This window comes from Bos mutus, chromosome 26, assembly GCF_027580195.1.
Source record: "Bos mutus isolate GX-2022 chromosome 26, NWIPB_WYAK_1.1, whole genome shotgun sequence".
Taxonomy (NCBI): domain Eukaryota; kingdom Metazoa; phylum Chordata; class Mammalia; order Artiodactyla; family Bovidae; genus Bos; species Bos mutus.
In genome coordinates this window covers 24,453,795-24,473,704 of record NC_091642.1, presented here as the reverse complement: position 1 = coordinate 24,473,704, position 19,910 = coordinate 24,453,795, and the positions used below count along the sequence as shown (strand labels likewise).

Here is a 19,910-nt window from a genome sequence, read left to right as displayed (position 1 = left end):
ACAAAAAGTAAGAATGGTACTCATTCCAATGTAACCAGCTTAGGGTGATTTTTACATAGAAGAAAGCAATAGTAAACCAACAGACATTATACAGTCAACTGAAATGCGGGTAGCATTCAGGCAGTAGACTACATATCCTACTTCAACAGCAAAATCCAAAGCCCCCCAAACGCAAAGCCCTCAAACCTGTGGTGCTTCCTAAACTCTCATGCATTTAGCCTTTATGAAACCCTATAGATTTAGCGCTTCTATATCTGGACTGAACACCGAGGTTTGGAATAAAAGAAATACCTTGAGGCATAGATTTTAGAGACATTATCCGTTTAATAAATATGATTGTAAAAGCAATAAACAAGAGCAATTATACATTACACTACATAGTATTTAACAAAAAATACATCAAAAAAGTCATTTTAAAATTAGAAGTAGTTCCAATACTATAAGAAAACTTTCTTTTTTTTTTTTTTTTTAATTGGCTTCCTATAAAAATAAGTTGGCAAATGAGGGAATTTCAATGCTCAGTTGGAATCCTGGAAAACACAGAACAGCTGCCAAGCACCCCATTGCTCTCAAAGTTGCTGTTTGGAACTTCTGAAAAAAAGCAAAGCAAACTCTGCATTTTGGAGAGTGAATCCAATTAAAAATAAGGCAAAGGAGGAAACCTGGGTTGGGCAGTTCAGAGTGGAGCATGCACAGTTTGCCCTCCGGGATTTTGGAAAATGTTTCAACATCAGATTCGCAGTTTGCCCTGAATCTTGCCTTTCCCATCCATCCCTCCCCACCCATTCCTCTGGCCTTGAGCCCACCAAACTCCTCAGTGTGTTTGTACCTGCTGTTAGTGAGTAGGTAGGCACTTGGGTCCCTCCCATTGGCAGGCTCTCATCACTACCTTCTCTTCGGGATTGAGCTGGTGTGGCCTCCCATCATGGTTCTCAAACTTTAGAGTATCTCAGAACCACTTGAAGAGCTTGTAAAAACAGTCTTCTGGGCCCCAACTCTGCAGTTTCTAATTCAGTAGGTCTGATGTTAAGGGGACATAAAATCTGGATTTCTAACAAGTCTGAGGTGATGCTGATACTGCTGGTCTCTGGGTACCACACTTTGAGAACCATGGAGCTAGATCATATGAACAATAAGATCCCCTCTGAGCAAAATACTTTGCCTCACCAGTCTCCTCTAGGTGGGAGGGAGCTCTAAGGAGAGGAACATGAGGACCTTGGAGATGCTGAATCTAGAACTGGCCATCTGTGATCACTTCCCAAAATGCCAGTCATCTCATCTCCACCTCTGTTTTAGATGAGGACTTGCAATCCCATTCTTCTCTATGTCTTCTCGTGTATTCATTTATTCTTCCAACACTAATTCTTCCAACATTAATTTTCTTAATACCTATTCTAAGCAAGGCACTGTGCTAGATTGAGTATTATTCCCTTTTTCAGTTTTCCAATTAAAATTAATTGAACTGCAACTCTGATGACTCCCTGTTCTGTTGTGAATGAGCCTCTTTTGGTTTCCAAACACTGTCTTCCAGATTAAATTTGGGAGGCTCCAATCGAAGAGGATCAGTGAAAATGTTTCCTATGGGATAGGAAGCCTGGCAGGTTGGGGATCAATTGAGTTCTACAAATAGATGGCGGCCTCAGGCACAATCTGTTTCCCAGATTCATACCAAGCATCTTCAACCATCAACACTTCTGCTTGATTAACTTCTGAATGAAGATTTGCTACTCCTCCCTACTTGAGCTACACAAAGGCAGGGGTCATCAGGATCTCTAGGACACTGCCATTGTCCTTTCTCTTATATTTTAGAGTGGGCTTTATCCAATCCATAATACTCCAAAGGCTGCTGGCCCTGGGAGAACGGGGATTTCTTCCTGCGTTGAGCCAATCTGGCTGAGTCTGCTGACTCCACCCCTTTACACTTATTAAATTGTCCTTTGCTGATACTATGAGACTCACAGAGCAAAGAGCACACATGTAGAAGTCTAGGGTCATCCGACATAATCACAATCCCATCCCAATATGGCAAGACCTCCATATATGCTTAGACTTTTTGACACTCTTAAACATTAAATCCATTAACTAGGTTCTTCTTCTGTTTAACATCGGTTTTATTTTACAAATAATTTCACTCTACTGTAAAAGAAGAAATACTGGGTAATAGCAACCATCACAGGAGGAAATTGCCCTGCCACACAGTAACACATGCAGAACATTTCTCACAAGAATCTTCTGGAATCTGACTGCAGGAGATATTTGTTAAGCTGTGAGGAAAAACCACCATTCATTCGAACACTTTCTTTTCTAAGATACATGGGCCAGGTTTGACTTGCTTTGCATCTCTCAACTCTTTCACACACATTATGTGTTTCCAGGTGGGGAAAGGCAAGGATACTTAGAAAAGGCAGGTTCTACAGGAGGAGACAAAAAAAACAAACAAACAAACCATGAAGCTGACCCTGCAGGGCAGGACGTATATGGAGGCTGCATGCGTGGACATGTGCAAAGCTGACACAGAGATCAGAAACTTTGGGTGGTGGAGGCAGGGTTGGCAGAGGCGAGGTCAGTTTTTAAGGAACATCAGGATGAAAGTCCAGAATCTAGCAACGTGTTTGGGAAGAAAAGGCAGGAGCTGTTGTAGGGTGAGTTGGGGACTGGAAGGAAGAGATACAAAGGCATCGACAGATCGTGACCACACGTGGAGAGAAGACAAACGGGAAGGACAGAATGCGGGTAAACTGGGATTCTGTTTCCTACACAGGGCAGGAGTAGGGAAAGCTAGAGGAGAGGTCGTCATGATTGGAAGGGGAAACGGGAAACCCAGGTCCACTTTTGACACACTTGCCCCCTGCCTGCCTTCCTTCCTTCCTTCCTTCCCTATTCTGCCTGCATCCATGGAGCCTGAAGTTGCTTCTTTGTCCCTATGGCCACTCAGAATGGAGAAGGCCACCTTGTGACCGCTGTCAGCCAACAGAGCTCCCCAAGATAACTTAGAAGGGGAAAATAGCAACAAGGAAAGTGGAACAGAGAAACAGCTCAGGGTTTTGAACTCCTGTGCATGTCTTTGTGTCTTGTGAAAAGAGCCGGGGTGGCTAATCCACCCATCAGCCTATAGTGCTAAAAGAGCTGTTAAATCTAGAGCCAAGAATATTTCCAAAAATACATGCAGATCTCCTTGGCCTATATATGTTAGGAATTTTCTACAAACACGACCGATCAGAAAAAAGAGAGAGAAGAAGAAAGGGGGAGGGGAGTGTTTTTTCCATTAAAATAGAGCACCTGTACACTGCCCCTCCAAGCATGTTCTCAAGGTACTGTCCACATGCACAGGCTTAAAGCTAAAAACCCTTGTTGTGTCTGAAGAATTAAAAAGTCCCGATGCAGTGAGTGTTTGTTTGTCTGTTTGGATTTTGACTGTTTTTATTTTATTTGTCTGTTTTTGTTTTTACTGGCGTCCTCCAGTCAAACATTTACATAGGTAGGGATTTCTTTTGTGCTTTGATTCTCAGCAACTATGGAAATACTTCCTGGCAAGATAGGAAACAGAACAACAAAGGGAAAAAAACAAAACAAAACACAAAGTTAGTGGTCATGGAGAAGGATGCACTTGACAAGAGCGAAATTCTTTCCTGATCAGCAGGTCGCCTGTAGCCTTTGGGGGTTTTCCTTAAATGGCAAATTGAGCCCCAGCCGATCCCCGCTTTGGCGTTGAAGGTGGAGTGGCGTGTCTTGCTCTTTGCAATCGGAGAGATGAGTCACCAGGTTGAGTAGAAGGGGAGGGAGGGGAGGGTAAAGCTACTCTCCTAAGAGAAAACGTGTAACACTTACTCATTTAATGACACTGGAAATGGAAAGGTGTCAGACACGTTGCAACGCGCTGGGAGCTCTTCCTGGTGAAGGAGGGGCTGCTACTTTAATAAAGCAAACACTGCCTATGCTTCACACCCGGTGGAAATGGGATTGAAAACCAAACGACCCACAAAAATGCACTTAGAAGTTTTAGAAATAAATAGGGTGAACTTCTCCGGACTTGAAGACCAAAAACCTTTTTCTTTTTAACCCAAAGCAATTACTCATTTATCACCTTGTCTCCTCAAATAAAAGGAAGCATGCTGTGAAAACTGGACACCAGATGTGGAGGCTGTTTTATCATTACCTCCCATACAAGCCAGGCAGCACATTTAAATTTCCCCTTAATATAGGCACAGAACTTTCCCAGACTAGTTTAAAGAGAGGATGCTGTTTCCCTCTAAGCACTTTTTTCTCTTTCTTTTCCAGGTTTCAGATTAACAGTCCTAGCTAAGGACCTTCTAGGTGGTTTGGCATTATCACATTGAAGTAAAGCATGAATGCTTATATAACAATGTATCCATCAGAGTCAGCAATGCAGGGTCTAAATGGGAACATTTACAGCTTCAACTCTATGGCCACCACACAGGAGGAGACTAGGAGAGAAATGGATCACAATGGTGGCTTCACGGATTTACCTAATTTCCTGGGAAATTTCCTCTACAATAAATAGTAGAATATAGCAATTACCCTGAGACTTTCTACACCTAGCTGTTGGATTCCCATGGTTTCTTTCCAGGCAGCATGAGCCCTACTGAATTATGTTGAAATCCACTTTAAGACTTCTGGTAGGGCACAGGTGAAAAGGAGGAAGAAATCTGCCAGCTGCTCTAGGACAATCTAACCCTCCAGTGCTCTCTCCAGGAAACTTCACTCCTGACATGTCCTGCCAACTTGATGGCTCTTGTCCTCAGAATTCTTAGGTTCCATGTTTCCTGGGGGACAATTTTAGATTAAAGCTAGATTAAAAAAAAAACAAAACAGGGTGATCAGTCTTTCTTCTACTTGTGTTCTGGAGCAGTCTGCCATCCTTGGAACTGTCTCCAGGTGGGGGTGCCATGGCTTGCTCTGGTCATTATAAACCCTGGCTCCCAAAACCTTCCCAGCCCTCTAGGATCAGCAGCTCTAGCCTCTGAGCTCTGTCCTTCTCATATACTGTTAGAGCACATACTCTGCTCTTTGCCCATGAACACTTGAAGCCCAGTGTTTCAGCAAGCGTTTTTGCAAAAAAGGAATAAACTCAGAAGAGAAAAAACTAGATAAGAGCGAGAAAACTTTTTTTTTTTCTCTCTCTCTCTCTTTTATAAAGGAAGGAAGCGGGGAAAGAGGCATCTTAGCTGTTTCTCTCAGGGATGTTAGAGCATAGAAAGTGGTTACGTCAAGCCAGAGAAGGGTTAGAGAGAGAGCCAGCCATTGACTACTCAGGCTGAAGAGCTGAGGGCTACCAGGAATCATTTACCTATGAGCTGGGACTCCACCTTCTCATCTATCAGCTGGCCAGGCCGCCTGAGTTCAGTCTGAGGGACATAGGGCCTGCTTTCAGGGTGACTGACTCGACTGACCATCTCTTGTTCTTTTTCATTCTGCATCTGGGCATAAACATTAATCCCCGGGATCTTCCTAAAACATTAACAGAAACCATCACTGCTGTGCACGGGACGTGTACATCACGGCCACAAAGGCTTCTGAACCTGTCGGGGAGAAGGAGGAGGGAAGGAGGGAGATTGTGGAGGGGGACACCCACCTTTTGAACTTGTAGATGACGAACACCGCCAGCCCCACAAACACCACGGACAGCAGCATCAGCATGGCAGAGCCACTGTGGGTTGGAGTGAGATCCACCAGCGGAGCTGGGGAGAAAAGCAAGGCACGGTCACCGGCGGGCGGGGGGGGGCGTGACTCTGTGACAGGCTTGGGGTGTTCACACGGAGGCACGGTGCATCCCGCAGTGCCGCGGGGGAGGTGCACGCACGATGTACCTCACATGGCCGGACACGTGGGTGCATCTGAGCCTGTCCCAGGCCCCAGAACGCTCCAACTGGCCTGTTCAAGAAGTACAGTGGAACGATTTTAAGCACAGACTGTGGAGCCGGCCTGCTTAGGTCCAAGGCCTGCCCTACCACAGGCTGGTTGTTAGTTGCTGGGCAAGTTACTTCACCTTCCCATGCCTGATTGGGGGAGCTGAAAATAAAAGTACATGTCTCATTGGGTTTTTGTGAGGATTAAATGAATTGATGTACATAGAGCATGGATAACATTGCTAGGCACATAGTAAGCCCTTTATGAGTCTTAGCTTTTATTGCTACTGCTATTATTGCTTTGAATCAATATTTACAATATGACTGTTAAATTTGTCTATATTCTGAATGCAAGCTTTTCCCCCCAAGTAATGCAGAAAACCAGAAACACTACCAGCAGGAATACATTCATGAATTATCCAACCCCTCTCACTCCTATCCCAGCAGTTGTCATGTGAGAGAACTGGTTGCTTATATTTTTTACACATAGGAAACTGATGGCTAAGTGAATATTTTACGAGGGCAGCTGCTCTGATGCGGGAGGAAAGATGTGAAATCCGGCATCGTCTCTGCAACTTGCCAAAGTCCAGACAGCTCGTGCCAGGAGGCGCCAGTCTCTCAGAGACAGTGAGTCCTTCTCTTGGACTAAACAGATGCCTTGGCATCCATGAAAGATTCTCCCTCCCTGACCTCACTCCTAGAGTGCGGCTCTGGGGAGCATCTCTCTCCACCTACAAACTCCCCTCCTCTAGCGCAGGGTCAGCCTGCTCTACTTTAATGACTTAGCAATTAATTTTCACCCTCTCGAACACTGACATTTTGCAAACATAGCATAGCTCCAGCATAAAAGGCAAACCACGCATACCCCTCAGAAGCCTGGACACTGACCTTTACCTTCCGTCAATTTAAGCAAAGCCCAATATCCAGGAATGCAGGTGACCTTTAAGCACCGTTTTCTGTGGCTCTTTTCTGTTGAGAGCCAAGAGCACAATGTTATGGTCACCCAGATACAAAACTTCAGGATAGGTGTCTGCAATGCTGATGGTTTCAAACAAGACCCAAGGCTGCTTCTGCTCCGTCTGGTGATTCAACGATTACATCCCAGGCATGCAGTAACTATGACTGGAAATTCCATATACCAGTTTTGGCGAAAAATACAAACCAAGCCCTCTTTCTCAGAAAACAGGTTTATTGTTTTAATAGAATTAGCTTTTAGGAAGGGCTAAAATGAAGCTACATCTCCGATTCTCCTCCCTAAGTCAAGCAGCATTTAAGCTGTGAAGTGTGTGTGTGAGGAGACAGGATGTGTTCACTGAACAGAACACCCAAGGCAAATGCGCTTTGGGCTCGAAACTGAAAAATAAAGGTCTCTTCCATTTACTTAGGCAAACGCAGTGCAAAGGGGTCCGGGAATACTTGAGCACTCACATCACGATGGGTAGAAGGTCAGTGGGTAAAGAACACCTTCCATCTGTCATAGACATTACCGCAACTGACTTTCGCTGTGGAGGGAAGGGTAGTGATCCCCACTGAACAGACAGAAACCGTGAGGGCCTCCCTGGTTAGTGTCGCTCCAAAGGACTCAGGACAAGTAAATGGAAGAACCAAGACTTAAAGTCCCTCTTCTCTCTGTCTCTCACAAACACACACACATGCACACTTTTCTATATACTTCAACCCTGGGCTAATTTCAGCAGGAGATATCTGGAATTTTAAAAGATATTTCTGAGAATGGGGCTAAAGGCTAAAAGTAAAGCACATGAAGCAAATTAACAAGTGACAAGGTCAAAGTATTCTTATGTTTTCAAAGGACCAATTAGAATCCTAGGTCATACACTCTTAAACTCTGATAACATGTATATGCACATACATAGGCATGTGTGTATTTATGGGTGGTGGGCTTCCCTGGTGGCTCAGTGTTAAAGAATCTGCCTGCCAGTGCAGGAGACATGGGTTCAGTCCCTGGGTCAGGAAGATACCCTGGAAAAGGAAATGGCAACCCACTCCAGCATTCTTGCCTGGGAAACTGCACAGACAGAGAGCCCGGCAGGGTTGTAAAAGAGTCAGATATACCCTAGCAACTAAACAACAATTTATCAGTGATAACTGTACATAGAGAATGAACCCTCATGCATCCATCACTCTTCAATAACCATCAACCCAAAGACAATGTTATTTTATTTCTACCCTGTCCAGTGCCCACAACCCCAACACTGGGTTATGTTGAAGCAAATCTCAGCTATTATATAATTTCATCTGTAACTCTAAAAGATAAAAGTTTCACTCTATTTCTCTCTGGACATTATCACAATACCATCCTAACACTTTTGGAAATAATACTGGAAAGCAATTAAAGGCAATCTTCTAATGCAAACCCCACATTTGACAGGGAATTAAGGGAGGCCAGGGAGAAGCTGTGGAATATAAGGATGAGTAAAGGCAAGTAGCTGTATTAGCTGAACCTCTGATTCCCAGCTGAATGCCCTTTCAGAACAAGCAGAACATCAGTGTTATGGAGAAACCAGGAAGAATACTAAGGCTGCTTGAAAGGGCTGGCATTTGAAATAAATGTAAAACTAAAGTGAAGAAATTGCTGCAGCCAGGTTCTCACTGACACAGAAAGCAAACACACAAATGGACTCTGTGTCCCTTCTCTCCCCTTCCTCCTCCTCTATCTCCCATCACAAGCTGAAATCTTTCAAATCTAAATGATTCCCACTCAAATCATCATTTACAAGTAGGCGGCATTAACAATGTTAAGAAATTCGCACATTATTTTGGGAAAATGAGCTTCTGTATCCCGAGGTCTAAAATGTATGCACTCCCCCGGCCATCTTTGCATCGCGAGTCACTGCTCAGCGGCAGGAAGCAGGCAGCAGCAGTGAGAGGTTGAGTACTGCTGCCCTCTGTGTTTCGTGGCGACTCCTGCTTGCCGATCTGTGTCTGAAGGTAAACAGGACTATTGCTACTCCACACAACCTCAGATGCGTGTCACAGTTTGCCCAACATTACTAGGTGGATTTGTATGTGTTTTGCTGAGGAATGAACACTCATGATAAATGAGCTTTAGCTTACTGTCTGCAATAAGCATAAATTAATCCCTCTCCAATTACAGCCTAAGCAAGGTAGAAGGGGCAAATGCTGAGTGGTTTATTTGCCACAGTTGACACACACCATAAAGCATGGACATAGCAATACAGCATGTGACTTGACAGTTCTAAGGCTGATGCTGGTACATGTCGTTTCTACAATCCTGCAGAAATGCACTGAATTATTACATTCTATTCATGAGGACCCGGACTGATTATGATAATAGTGATGCTTACAGGAATAACAAGAATTCTTGTGAAAAGTGATCCATACACAGTGAGTGGTAAGTAAGGTCACAGCTTGAGGCTTGAGTATATGAGAGGAGAATGAACTCAGAAACTTAAGTTTAGGGTGAAATAACTGATACGGTCCCTGTTTGAAATCAGATTCTTACTTGGCCACTTGCCGACACACTAAATGACTTAAACTTAACCTCAGTTTCCTCATCTGCAAAATGGAGATAAAACTAGTGCCTATTTTAGAAAGCTGTGAGAATAAAATAAGATGGAATTTATAAAGTACTAACATGGTGTCTGGCAGATGGTACATGCCCAATGACTTTAAAACCATTATATCATTGCTATTCTATTTCTTAAAAGTGTACTCTATAGAGGACAAGCCCTGAAAGATAACTAGAGTTCATGGCCAGATAATTTAGGGAAACTGTATATATGACATTCCCCATCTTGGAGATTCAGTATATGAAAGCTCGCAGCAGTCCTACAGGAAGGAAACTCACATGACTTCATCACAGGGGTTCATAAAGTCGTTGGGGCACATGCCCTTTGCCGAGCTGGGTCCACACAACAAGCTTCAGGGAATGCTTCATCCGGAGCATCACTAATCCCCTTGGCTGCAGCCTTGCCCCTTTAGGTTATTTTCCAGTTTCAAAGTCAACAACATGGCAGCATCACCCTGGAGAAGCTCCGCAAATATCCTTACTGTGGTCTGTCCTGATACTCATTCTACCAAAGGGACTTTCTGGGAAATCTACCTGCTCTATGATCCTGGAACTTTGAACTCATATTGCATTTCTGATCCAGAAGTTAGTGCTGTCAAGAAGTTACAAAAGCAAGTTCAAGTTCGCCAAACTTTGATTGATTTTTCCTCTCTTGCCTCTAAAGCAGACCTAAGCCAGCCTTTACTTACATGCCTTGAATATCACAAAATACATGTGGTCTGAAATCTCTTTTTCAGAAATTAAAGTTGTATGGGACTGGAACAGAGAAAGTTTATCTAGATCACAGGAAGGGTTTACGGAACCTTACGACAGAGCACCCTCATTTGTCTAACAGCCCTTCCTTCCAGTTCAAATCCAAACCTGGAAGTTCTCAGGTCACATACAGTTGAAGTCTAGCCTGGAGGATTTTGAGTATTACCTTGCTAGCATGTGAACTGAGTGCAATTGAGCGGTAGTTTAAACCAAGAACTTTCAGATGTACAAGGTGGATTTAGAAAAATCCAGAGATCAAATTACCAAGATCCACTGGATCACAGAAAAAGCCAGAGAATTCCAGAAAAACATCTATTTCTGCTTCATTGACTACACTAAAGCCTTTGACTGTGTGGATCACAACAAACTGGAAAATTCTTCAAGAGATGGGGATACCAGACCATCTTACCTGCCTCCTGAGAAACCTCTATGCAGGTCAAGAAGCAATAGTTAGGGCCAGATATGGAACAATGGACTGGTTGGAAATCGGGAAAGGAATATGTCAAGGCTGTATATTGTCACCCTGGATATTTAACTTCTTTGCATAGTACATCATGAGAAATGCCGGGCAGGATGAAGTACAAGCTGGAATTGACATTGACAGGGGAAATATCAATAACTTCATATATGCAAAGGACATCACCCTAATGGCAGAAAGTGAAGAGGAATTAAAGAGCCTCTTGATGAAGGTAAAAGAGGAGAATGAAAATGCTAACTTTAAACTCAACATTCAAAAAACTAAGATCATGGCATCCAGTCCCATCACTTCATGGCAAATAGATGGGGAAACAATGGAAACAGTGACAGACTTTATTTTCTTGGGCTCCAAAATCACTGCAGATGGTGACTTCAGCCATGAAATTGAAAGACTCTTACTCCTTGGAAGAAAAGCTATGACAAACCTAGATACAGTATTAAAAAGCAAAGACATTACTTTGCCAACAAAGATCCATCTAGTCAAAGCTATGGTTTTTCCAGTGGTCATGTACGGATGTGAGAGTTGGACCATAAAGAAGGCTGGGCACTGAAGAATTGATGCTTTTGAACTGTGGTGCTGGAGAAGACTCTTCAGAGTCCCTTGGACTACAAGGAGATCAAACCAGTCAATCCCAAAAGAAATCAATCCTGAATATTCATTGGAAGAACTGATGCTGAATCTGAAGCTCCAATACTTTGGCCACCTGATGCAAAGACCTGACTCATTTGAAAAGACCCTGAGGCTAAAAAAGATTGAAGGCGGGAGAAGGGGACAATGAGATAGTTGGATGGCATCACTGACTCAATGGACATAAGTTTGAACAAATTCCAGGATACTGAAGGATAGGGAAGCCTGGCATGCTGCAGTCCATGGGGTTGCAAAGAGTCAGACATGACTGAGTGACCTGAACACCAAAGTCAACAAATCCAAACCTAATCATAATAGTAGCTCTATCCTGTTATGACTCCAGGAGAATTTTAAATTAATTTTAGTTAAACTACCTAAAAGCATTTCAGATCTCCCTGAGGAGAGTGCTCAGCCTCATGTAGATTGATCGCACTACTGCATCAATTCTATACTTCTTTCTGTGCCCAAGCAGCAGGCTATTCGAATTCAAAGCTTCTCTTACCAAAAGGTGAAATTCATTTCCTCACCCCCTTGAATCTGGGCTGGCACTGGACTTGATTTGGCAATAGAATGCAACACAAGTGATGGTGTACCAGTGTGAGTTTCAAGGTCTCACACACTTTTGCTTTCTCTCTTGGAATCCTGTCACTGCCATGTTAGAGCAAGCCCAGGGAAGCCCACTGAGGTATGAGAAACCACGTGCAGCAGAGCTTAATTATCCCAACTGAGGCTATTCCAGGCCAGCCTACAGCCAGCTGACCCCCAACACGGGGCAGCCCAGTCAAGATCAGCAGAGCTCTCTACCCAATAATGCGCAGCTAACTGCATACACACAGTGAGTACAGACAAAGTCAGAAGAACCACCAAGCTGCCACACAGGCTCATATGCAATCATAAATGCTACTGCTGAGCCACTGAAGTTGGGGGTGGTTTGTTATACAGCAATAGCTTACTGACTTCTCTCTTCAAAACCCGTTTATTTCAATGGGTTGAACATCCAATTAGTAATTCTTACTGTTGGGCTCTACATTATCCAATTCTTGGTATGGACTTTTGTCCCTCCTGACAGGGTGCCTGGGTATAAATAAGATGACCATAAATGTTCTTTTCTAAACCAGGGCACTTTGAGAATGAAAGGGAATGCTACTAAATCTTATATAGACACAACAGATATGGCCTGACAACCTTGGTCCCTGCAAGTATGAGAAACTTAGTGCCTAAAAGGTAGCTCGTCCTAGGTTCTGGTATATTCTCTGTATTGTGTATGTGTTCTCCTATCTTCCTTGGTTGCGCCATTTTCTCTGGAAGGCATTCCCTGAAGGGAACTGCATCTCCTGCATCCTAACGGTGGCTTATTTCCAACCTGATATATGATTGTACTGTTGCCGAACTGTTCATCTGACCATTCTCTGCCCAGGAGATTCTGGGTACATCTTCAGGGCAGTTAACCTATAGTCATTCATGCCTTTCTATAGACCCAGGAAATCTTAGGGAAAAAAAAAAGCTTATGAATCTTCCGAAGCTAATGAACCACTTCATTGCTGGTCCCTGGCATATTTATGAAAGTATCACAGTCATTTAGTCACCTTTGGGAAAGGGATATATTTAATATCTCAGCACATGTTATTACTTATCATAATACCATAACAGCTTAATAACTGTCAAAAACCACTGGGTCCACATGTCTGTGAAACAACCTAATTATGTGTAGAGGAAAAAAAAATATTTGAGAGGAAAAACAGAAGAAAGCAAAAGTATTACAAGCATGACTTTACTCACCAAAGACTCGTAAATGATAACCGTGTAGATCATAAGGCAACCAGAGACTAAAGAGACAGATAAATTTATTGGTTGTGGAAGAATTCCACTAGTGTTAATTTCATCCCTAAATGGAAAATGTTATTGTAACCATCTAGTTCACTTTACAGTTCTGAGCTCCACAACTTCACAATTGGACATCTGCATGTATAACAATGTGGCTTATGTGATACTGTGTTTTCTAAAGCTTCTGAACTCATGCTAATTCTGCCTTCAAGTGAAAGGGTCTTCCTCAGTGTAAACTGTTAGGCAGAATTCATGATGTATCTTGACCTAGACTGAAATTCTGAGTACCTTATCCCCTCCCACATTGACTCATAACATATCCAGAGGTAGTAAGCGAAGCTGGGAAATATTAATTCTCTAACATCTCTGTGATAATATCTTTTTATTACACCTGAAAAGAAATTGAACCAGTCAGCAGCAACCATGGAGGCTAAGATAACACAAGATAACAGTTTTATTAAAAACCCACACATACCCTTGACAAAGGACAGGCTTCCTAAACATAATAGCTTAAACAAGGCGGCTGCTAGACAGATAGGAGGGGTTGAGAGCAGTTATGTGGTATTACATTTTAAAAAATTTCAGCCTGAGATTTGAGGCTTTGAGAAATATTAAGCTTTTACCTTTTTTTTTCCAATCAGTATCCAAAACCCCAGAAGAACAGTGACCCCCACCACAAAGCTAAGAGTGGAAAAGCACGCTGATTCTCTAATATGTGCAGAAATACAGAGAGGTGTGGATATATCATTTTCTATTCACACTAGCACATTAACAACACCGAGATAATATCACTTGTTTAACTTTCATAAAACCCATGGCTGTTCTGCCACGAACATTCTGGTTCACGCTTTAATCATTTTTCAACTGCTTCACAGCCACAGCTCTTGGCTGGCCTTTACCATCCATCTAGATTATGGATAGAGTCTATCCCACATTCAGAGGCAGGTTTCATTTTTTTCCCCTTACTCCCACTGTCGTCTACTCATTCGGCCAATTAAATTTGCTCCAAATACGTCAAGGAATTAGATTTTAATGTTTATTACTAATTTCTTCCTACACTTAATATCAAGGGCCTTTTTTCCTTTTTTTAAATGCATGCCTCTGTTTTGAGTGGATGCCTTGAGTTGTAAATCAGATTTATTGCTGGAGATAGACGAGCACCTTTCCTTGTTACGCAGATAGATTTCTGTCTGCAGAATGCTTGTAAGAGCAGCTGCTGAGACTGGTGAAAGGCCTGGCTGCATAAACATCTCTTGGGGAACCTGTTACAAAGGCAGATTCCCAAAGATCCCTGGGATTCTGATTCCAGGAACGCGCAGCGAGGCCTGAGGAAGCTCAACTTTGATGAAGCTTCCTCCGAAACTATGACGCACAGCCGAATAAAAGAACAACTGTTTAATAGCAGGGATTGCCTACCCTAAGCTAGAAGGAGATTTTCTAGCCACAGAACAGGCAGCTATTTATCCCAAATGTTTTGAGTGAACCAGTTAGCACCAGCTTTTCCAGTCCCACTGTACAGAAGTCTCATCTCTCAAGGTTTAGTTTATTTATCCAATAAATAACTCCTGTGAAATGCACGGAATCCCTAAGTGCTGTTGGTTGTCATTTAATATGAATTCATCTAGTGAAGGCTCTGTGTCCTCAAATAAAATGTAGTGTTTCCCTTTGCTTGCCGAGGCATTAACTTCTAGTCTCACTGCCCTCATCTCTTCTACCAAAAGAGAAACAATACGTTTTTTAAGCTGCTTTCTCCCCATCCCCTGCCCCCTGTCCCCACCCCCATTCCCAAATATAATTGCTGAATTAATTTATGACCATGGATCCTCACAGGAACAAAGTTACAGACTTTGGTGTAGCATGAGAGGTTTGTATCAGCAATTAAAACTTTAGTTTATTACCTGTCAGCAGATTCCCTTCACCTGGCAATCTACTAAAAGGTGATAAACTAAAGCTCACAGTTTAAAGCGAGGTCTGGTCCTGGCCTCTTCACCTGAGTGCCCACCTCCTAGTCCCAGCTTCCTATTATGGTTCTTTACTTGTCTGTTTCGGAGAAGGAAATGGCAATCCACTCTAGTATTCTTGCCTGGAGAATCCTGCGGACAGAGAAGCCGGGCAGGCTACAGTCCACGGGGTCACAAGACTTGGACATGACTTAGTGACTAAACCAGCAGCACCACCTCTTGTCTGTTTTATGACACTTGCTTCTCTGGTGTCATAAAGAATATGCCTGCAATGCAGAAGACCTGGGTTCAATCCTAAGGTTGGGAGAAAGATCCCCTGGAGAAAGGAATGGCAACCCACTCCAGTATTCTTGCCTGGGAAATTCCATGGACAGAGGAGCCAGGTGGGTTACAGTCCAGGGGGCCGCAAAGAGTCAGACATGACTAAGTGACTAACACTAGCACCAAACCAACATGACCGTGACAGTTATCTGCTTTGGCAACTATAAAAGAGATTCTAGGTTTCCAACTCTATCAAATAAATGACCAACTCTTGCTACTAGAGTTGAAAAATCCTTGTAAAGTGGGTAAATACTTTGTAAAATGAGAAAGGATTATTGGCTGTTGGCCTATGGTCTTAGAAAATCCATTTATCTGCCCCTTCTTTCCTTTATCATGTGTATCATACTTTGCGACAGTAAACTAAACATGTGTTGCTGAGAGTCTTCTCACATTATGCATGGATGATGAACAAAGTGTATAATATAAATGACACGTCAAATAATGACACATTTAATTCCCGTGAATTGTATCCCTCTCTCTTTCCTCTGCTCATAATTATATCTTCAGTTAATATCCAGTTAGGAATATTTGAGGGTATGTATCTAAATGCCACACACATGTCATACTATGGATCACTTTACACATAAACCTAACTTTGTTCTGCTTCTGCTCAGCATAGCCCCTCAATCTGGCAGGTTTATTTTCTCTGCTTTGACTGAACTCCTATTCAGCATGAAGGCTCATTTTTATTGAATCTTCCACATGCAATGCTTTTCATCCTCTTGATTTAAAATTAGGAAAGCTTCATGCAACTAGTATTTGGGCCCCAGATCAAGCCAGTGTACATTGAGCAAGAGTACTGGTTTATTTCATATCTCTGGAAAAACCATAGTTTTAAAGGAATCATTGCATAGTGAGGTACAGAGTCATGTGGAGAAGTAAGATGATAAACTGGAAATGAACTGTGTGCCCTTGAGTAAATCCCAAGTTACCAGAAGCAATGAGAAAACTATTGGTATTTTAGGGATATTTTGTTAACAGCCCAGGCTTGTTCTGCTGTAATTACCTACAGGCATCAAATATTCTGCAGCAGATCCCAAGACTTCCTGTGAGTCTTGTTGGAAAAACTCTCCCTAAACCATCCCTACATCACACATCATAGCTCTTAAAATACAGGAGAAAATCAGTCAGTCAATCAATCAATAAAAAGAAGGCCAGGGTAAAAACATGGATAAGAGAGAACTCAAGGGAGACGTTACAAAAGATGTGAAGAAGGTATGGTTTGTTTGATCAGGTAAGTGTAGTGTGATCTAAGGTTTGAGACCCCGAGCTCTGTCATGAAGGGAGACAGAGCTTGCTTTGCTCCTTATTTTACTATTCTGGTGAAATAATGGCCAATAAGTTAAATTTGCTTCTGTATCTTTCAGGAACATCTCTCTTGTCAGTCCCTCTCCCATTGTCTTTAGGTCTTCTCCTTTATAGAGCTCCAATTTTCCTTCAACTCACCCATTTTCTACAACATACATATCAACAACTATCAAACGTCTTAAAAAATATATCTGACATAAGGAAAGCACAGAGGTGGGTTTTCCTGGGAAGCTTACTATTTAAATGAAGGCAAGGCTCCCCCATTATTGGGTAAGAGGTATTAAAACAGGACTCCTGGAGAAAGGAATGGCAAACCACTCTAGTATTCTTGCCAGGAAAATTCCATGGACAGAGGAGCCTGGACAGCTATATTCCATGGGATCACAAAATCAGACATGACTGAGTGGCTAACACACACACACACATTATAACATGTCATGGAGACCGGTTCATAGACCAACACACTGAATCCAAAGGATAACCAAGAAGATGAGAGTTTTGAACCTCTCTCTACAGGTTATACAGCCTTGTTGCACTCCTTTTCTGATTTGGACCAGTCTGTTGTTCTATGTCCAGTTCTAACTGTTGCTTCTTGACATGCATACAGATTTCTCAGGAGGCAGGTAAGGTGATCTGATATTCTCATCTCTTGAAGAATTTTCCAGTTTGTTGTGATCCACCTAGTCAAAGGCTGTATCTTGTTACCCTGCTTATTTAACTTATATGCAGAGTACATCATGCGAAATGCCAGGCTGAATGAAGCACAAGCTGGAATCCAGATTGGCAGGAGAAATATCAATAATCTCATACATGTAGATGACACCACCCTTATGGCAGAAAGTGAAGAAGATCTAAAGAGCCTCTTGATGAAAGTGAAAGAGAAGAGAGAAAAAGCTGGCTTAAAACTCAGCATTCAGAAAACTAAGATCATGGCATCTGGTCCCATCACTTCATGGAAAATAGATGGGGAAACAATGGAAACAGTGACAGACTTTATTTTGGGGGGCTCCCAAATCACTGCAGATGGTGACTGCAGCCAGGAAATTAAAAGACGCTTATTCCTTGGAAGAAAAGTTATGACCAACCTAGACAGCATATTAAAAAGCAGAGACATTACTTTGCTAACAAAGGTCCATTTAGTCCAAGCTATGGTTTTTTCAGTAGTTGTGTATGGATATGAGAGTTGGACTATAAAGAAAGCTAAGTGCTGAAGAATTGATGCTTTTAAATTGTGGTGTTGGATAAGATTCTTGAGAGTCCCTTGGACTGCAAGGAGATCCAGCCAGTCCATCCTAAAGGAAATCAGTTCTGAATATTCACTGGAAGGACTGATGCTGAAGCTGAAGCTCCAATACTTCGGCTACCTGATGTGAAGAACTGACTCATTTGAAAAGACCTGATGCTGGGAAAGTTTGGAGGTGGGAGGAGAAAGGGATGACAGAGGATGAGATGGTTGGATGGCATTACTGACTCAATGGACATGAGTCTGAGCAAGCTCCGGGAGTTGGTAATGGACAGGGAAGCCTGGCGTGTTGCAGTTCATGGGGTTGCAAAGAGTCAGACATGACTGAGTGACTGAACTGAACTACAGTTTATAAATTAATTAAATCTCTAATTATTTGTAAAAGCAATATTTACTGAAGACATGATATATGCAATTTTCTGTGCTAGATACAATGATAGAGACACTACAAGGACATGGTGAACTGTATCCTCAGGAAATTAAATAGGAGAGAGGATGAGGATCAGACAGAGCTTAAAAAAACCCATGTGAGTTCTGACAAGGGATAGATGATATCCAGGTAAAGGGTTCCAGAAAAACAACATGTAAAGGTTAACATTGAGCTGAGCCTTAAAATAGAAAGACACTTAAACGATGTAGAAAATTAGAGAAAGGGAAGTAATGCTCCAATTGGGAATACCATGAGCAAAAGTACACTTCCATCAAAACACCAGTGCTTCCATCTAGCCCCCAGCTTGGCTGAGTCATACTCCCTCTGTCTGCTAAACATGACGCCAGCTGCCACGGGGTCCTAAGAGCCAAAGACAGCCACTCAAGGCATGGCCCTCTCTCAAACTTCTTGATAACAGCTCCTCATCCCTTCTTATTCTCACACAATCTGAAATCTTTACTTCAAGAGAGTTTCAGGAACGCCGCTATCACGAGCGGTGAGGACCCCAGGAGGAATTGTACAGAAACTGAGAAGCACGGGAAGAGCTAAAAACAAAACAAGGACTGCATTCAAAGTTTAGCTCACTTAGATACCAAATTTAATGAATTCCCAATCAGAACATGTGGGGGAAACAAACGAAATCCTGTCTCTAATGACATCCAGGTACCTGGAAACGCTTACCTTGTGTTCCCATAAAAGCAAACAGGGAACTGAATTTGAAAAACAAAGCAAGGCTAGTAAATTCCTGAATGGAGACAGTTCTTTTTCCTTGGAGACAAACCAAATTATGCATTGCCCCTCCCACCAGCAATATACTCTGGCTCAAATATTTTTAAAAGAAGGCTGTTGAACATCTGCTAAGCAATTAATGGTATGCAGCGGTGTGCTGGAATGGTCCCTGGGAAGGTATTAGCAATCCTGCTTATGAGACATGAAATGTTGCAAGCAGTGGTCCTTCTTCCCTTTTTTGAGATTGTATTTTATTTTTGTTTTCTCCTGCCTGTAAGGGGGATGAAAGGAAAGGGAAGGGAGCTTAGGTGAAAGTTCGGCATCAAATTCTCTTCCTCATCATGTCTTCTTTCCCCCAGGCAAGAAAGGGGATATTTTTCTGCTTTCTCTTCCTAGCCATCCCAATATGGATGTGTTAATGTCAACTTAAACAAATGGTGGCAACTCTCTCATCCAACTGATCACCTACCCAACATGCCAAATTTCCTATGTGTGAAAGGAGAATTCCCTCCACTGCCTTGATACCATAGTCTATCTACCCTCTGTTCAAACAGTTAAAAACAAAAAATCAGGTAGGTAGAGTTACCTTAGGAACAATCTCCAACATGAAACTGATCACTCCTATATTCTACTTTCTTGTCAGTCATTGAAGAGTGCCAGCCTTAACACAAGCCTTGCCTTTTGCATATGAAAGCCTGGCTGAAATCGACTTTGTACCTCTGTCCCTTGGAACTGCCAGTCCTAACGCTATTATGACAACATGGCTAAAATCAATACAGCGAAAATTTCCAAGACTCAATTCCTATGTCAGCCCTTGAC

The 19,910-nt window shown here is 42.5% G+C and overlaps 1 protein-coding gene across 5 annotated transcripts in view; it reads right to left on the bottom strand.

Moving 5' to 3' along the window:
• Positions 1–327: 327 nt before the first annotated feature.
• Positions 328–19,910, bottom strand: part of SORCS1 (sortilin related VPS10 domain containing receptor 1) — a 575,198-nt gene continuing 555,615 nt past the window's right edge. Inside the window, exons 25-27 of one of the 5 annotated variants that reach the window (XM_070363590.1) lie at positions 5,594–5,699; positions 5,309–5,469; positions 328–591 (exon numbers count right to left, since the gene is read on the bottom strand). In XM_070363590.1, coding sequence (XP_070219691.1) covers positions 512–591; positions 5,309–5,469; positions 5,594–5,699 — 347 coding nt within the window. In that variant the 3' untranslated portion in view covers positions 328–511. Of the gene's footprint in view, positions 592–645; positions 3,804–3,847; positions 4,785–5,308; positions 5,470–5,593; positions 5,700–19,910 lie in introns of those variants that run through there. The other 4 variants (XM_005897015.2, XM_005897017.2, XM_070363589.1 and 1 more) reach the window with 4 other exon arrangements.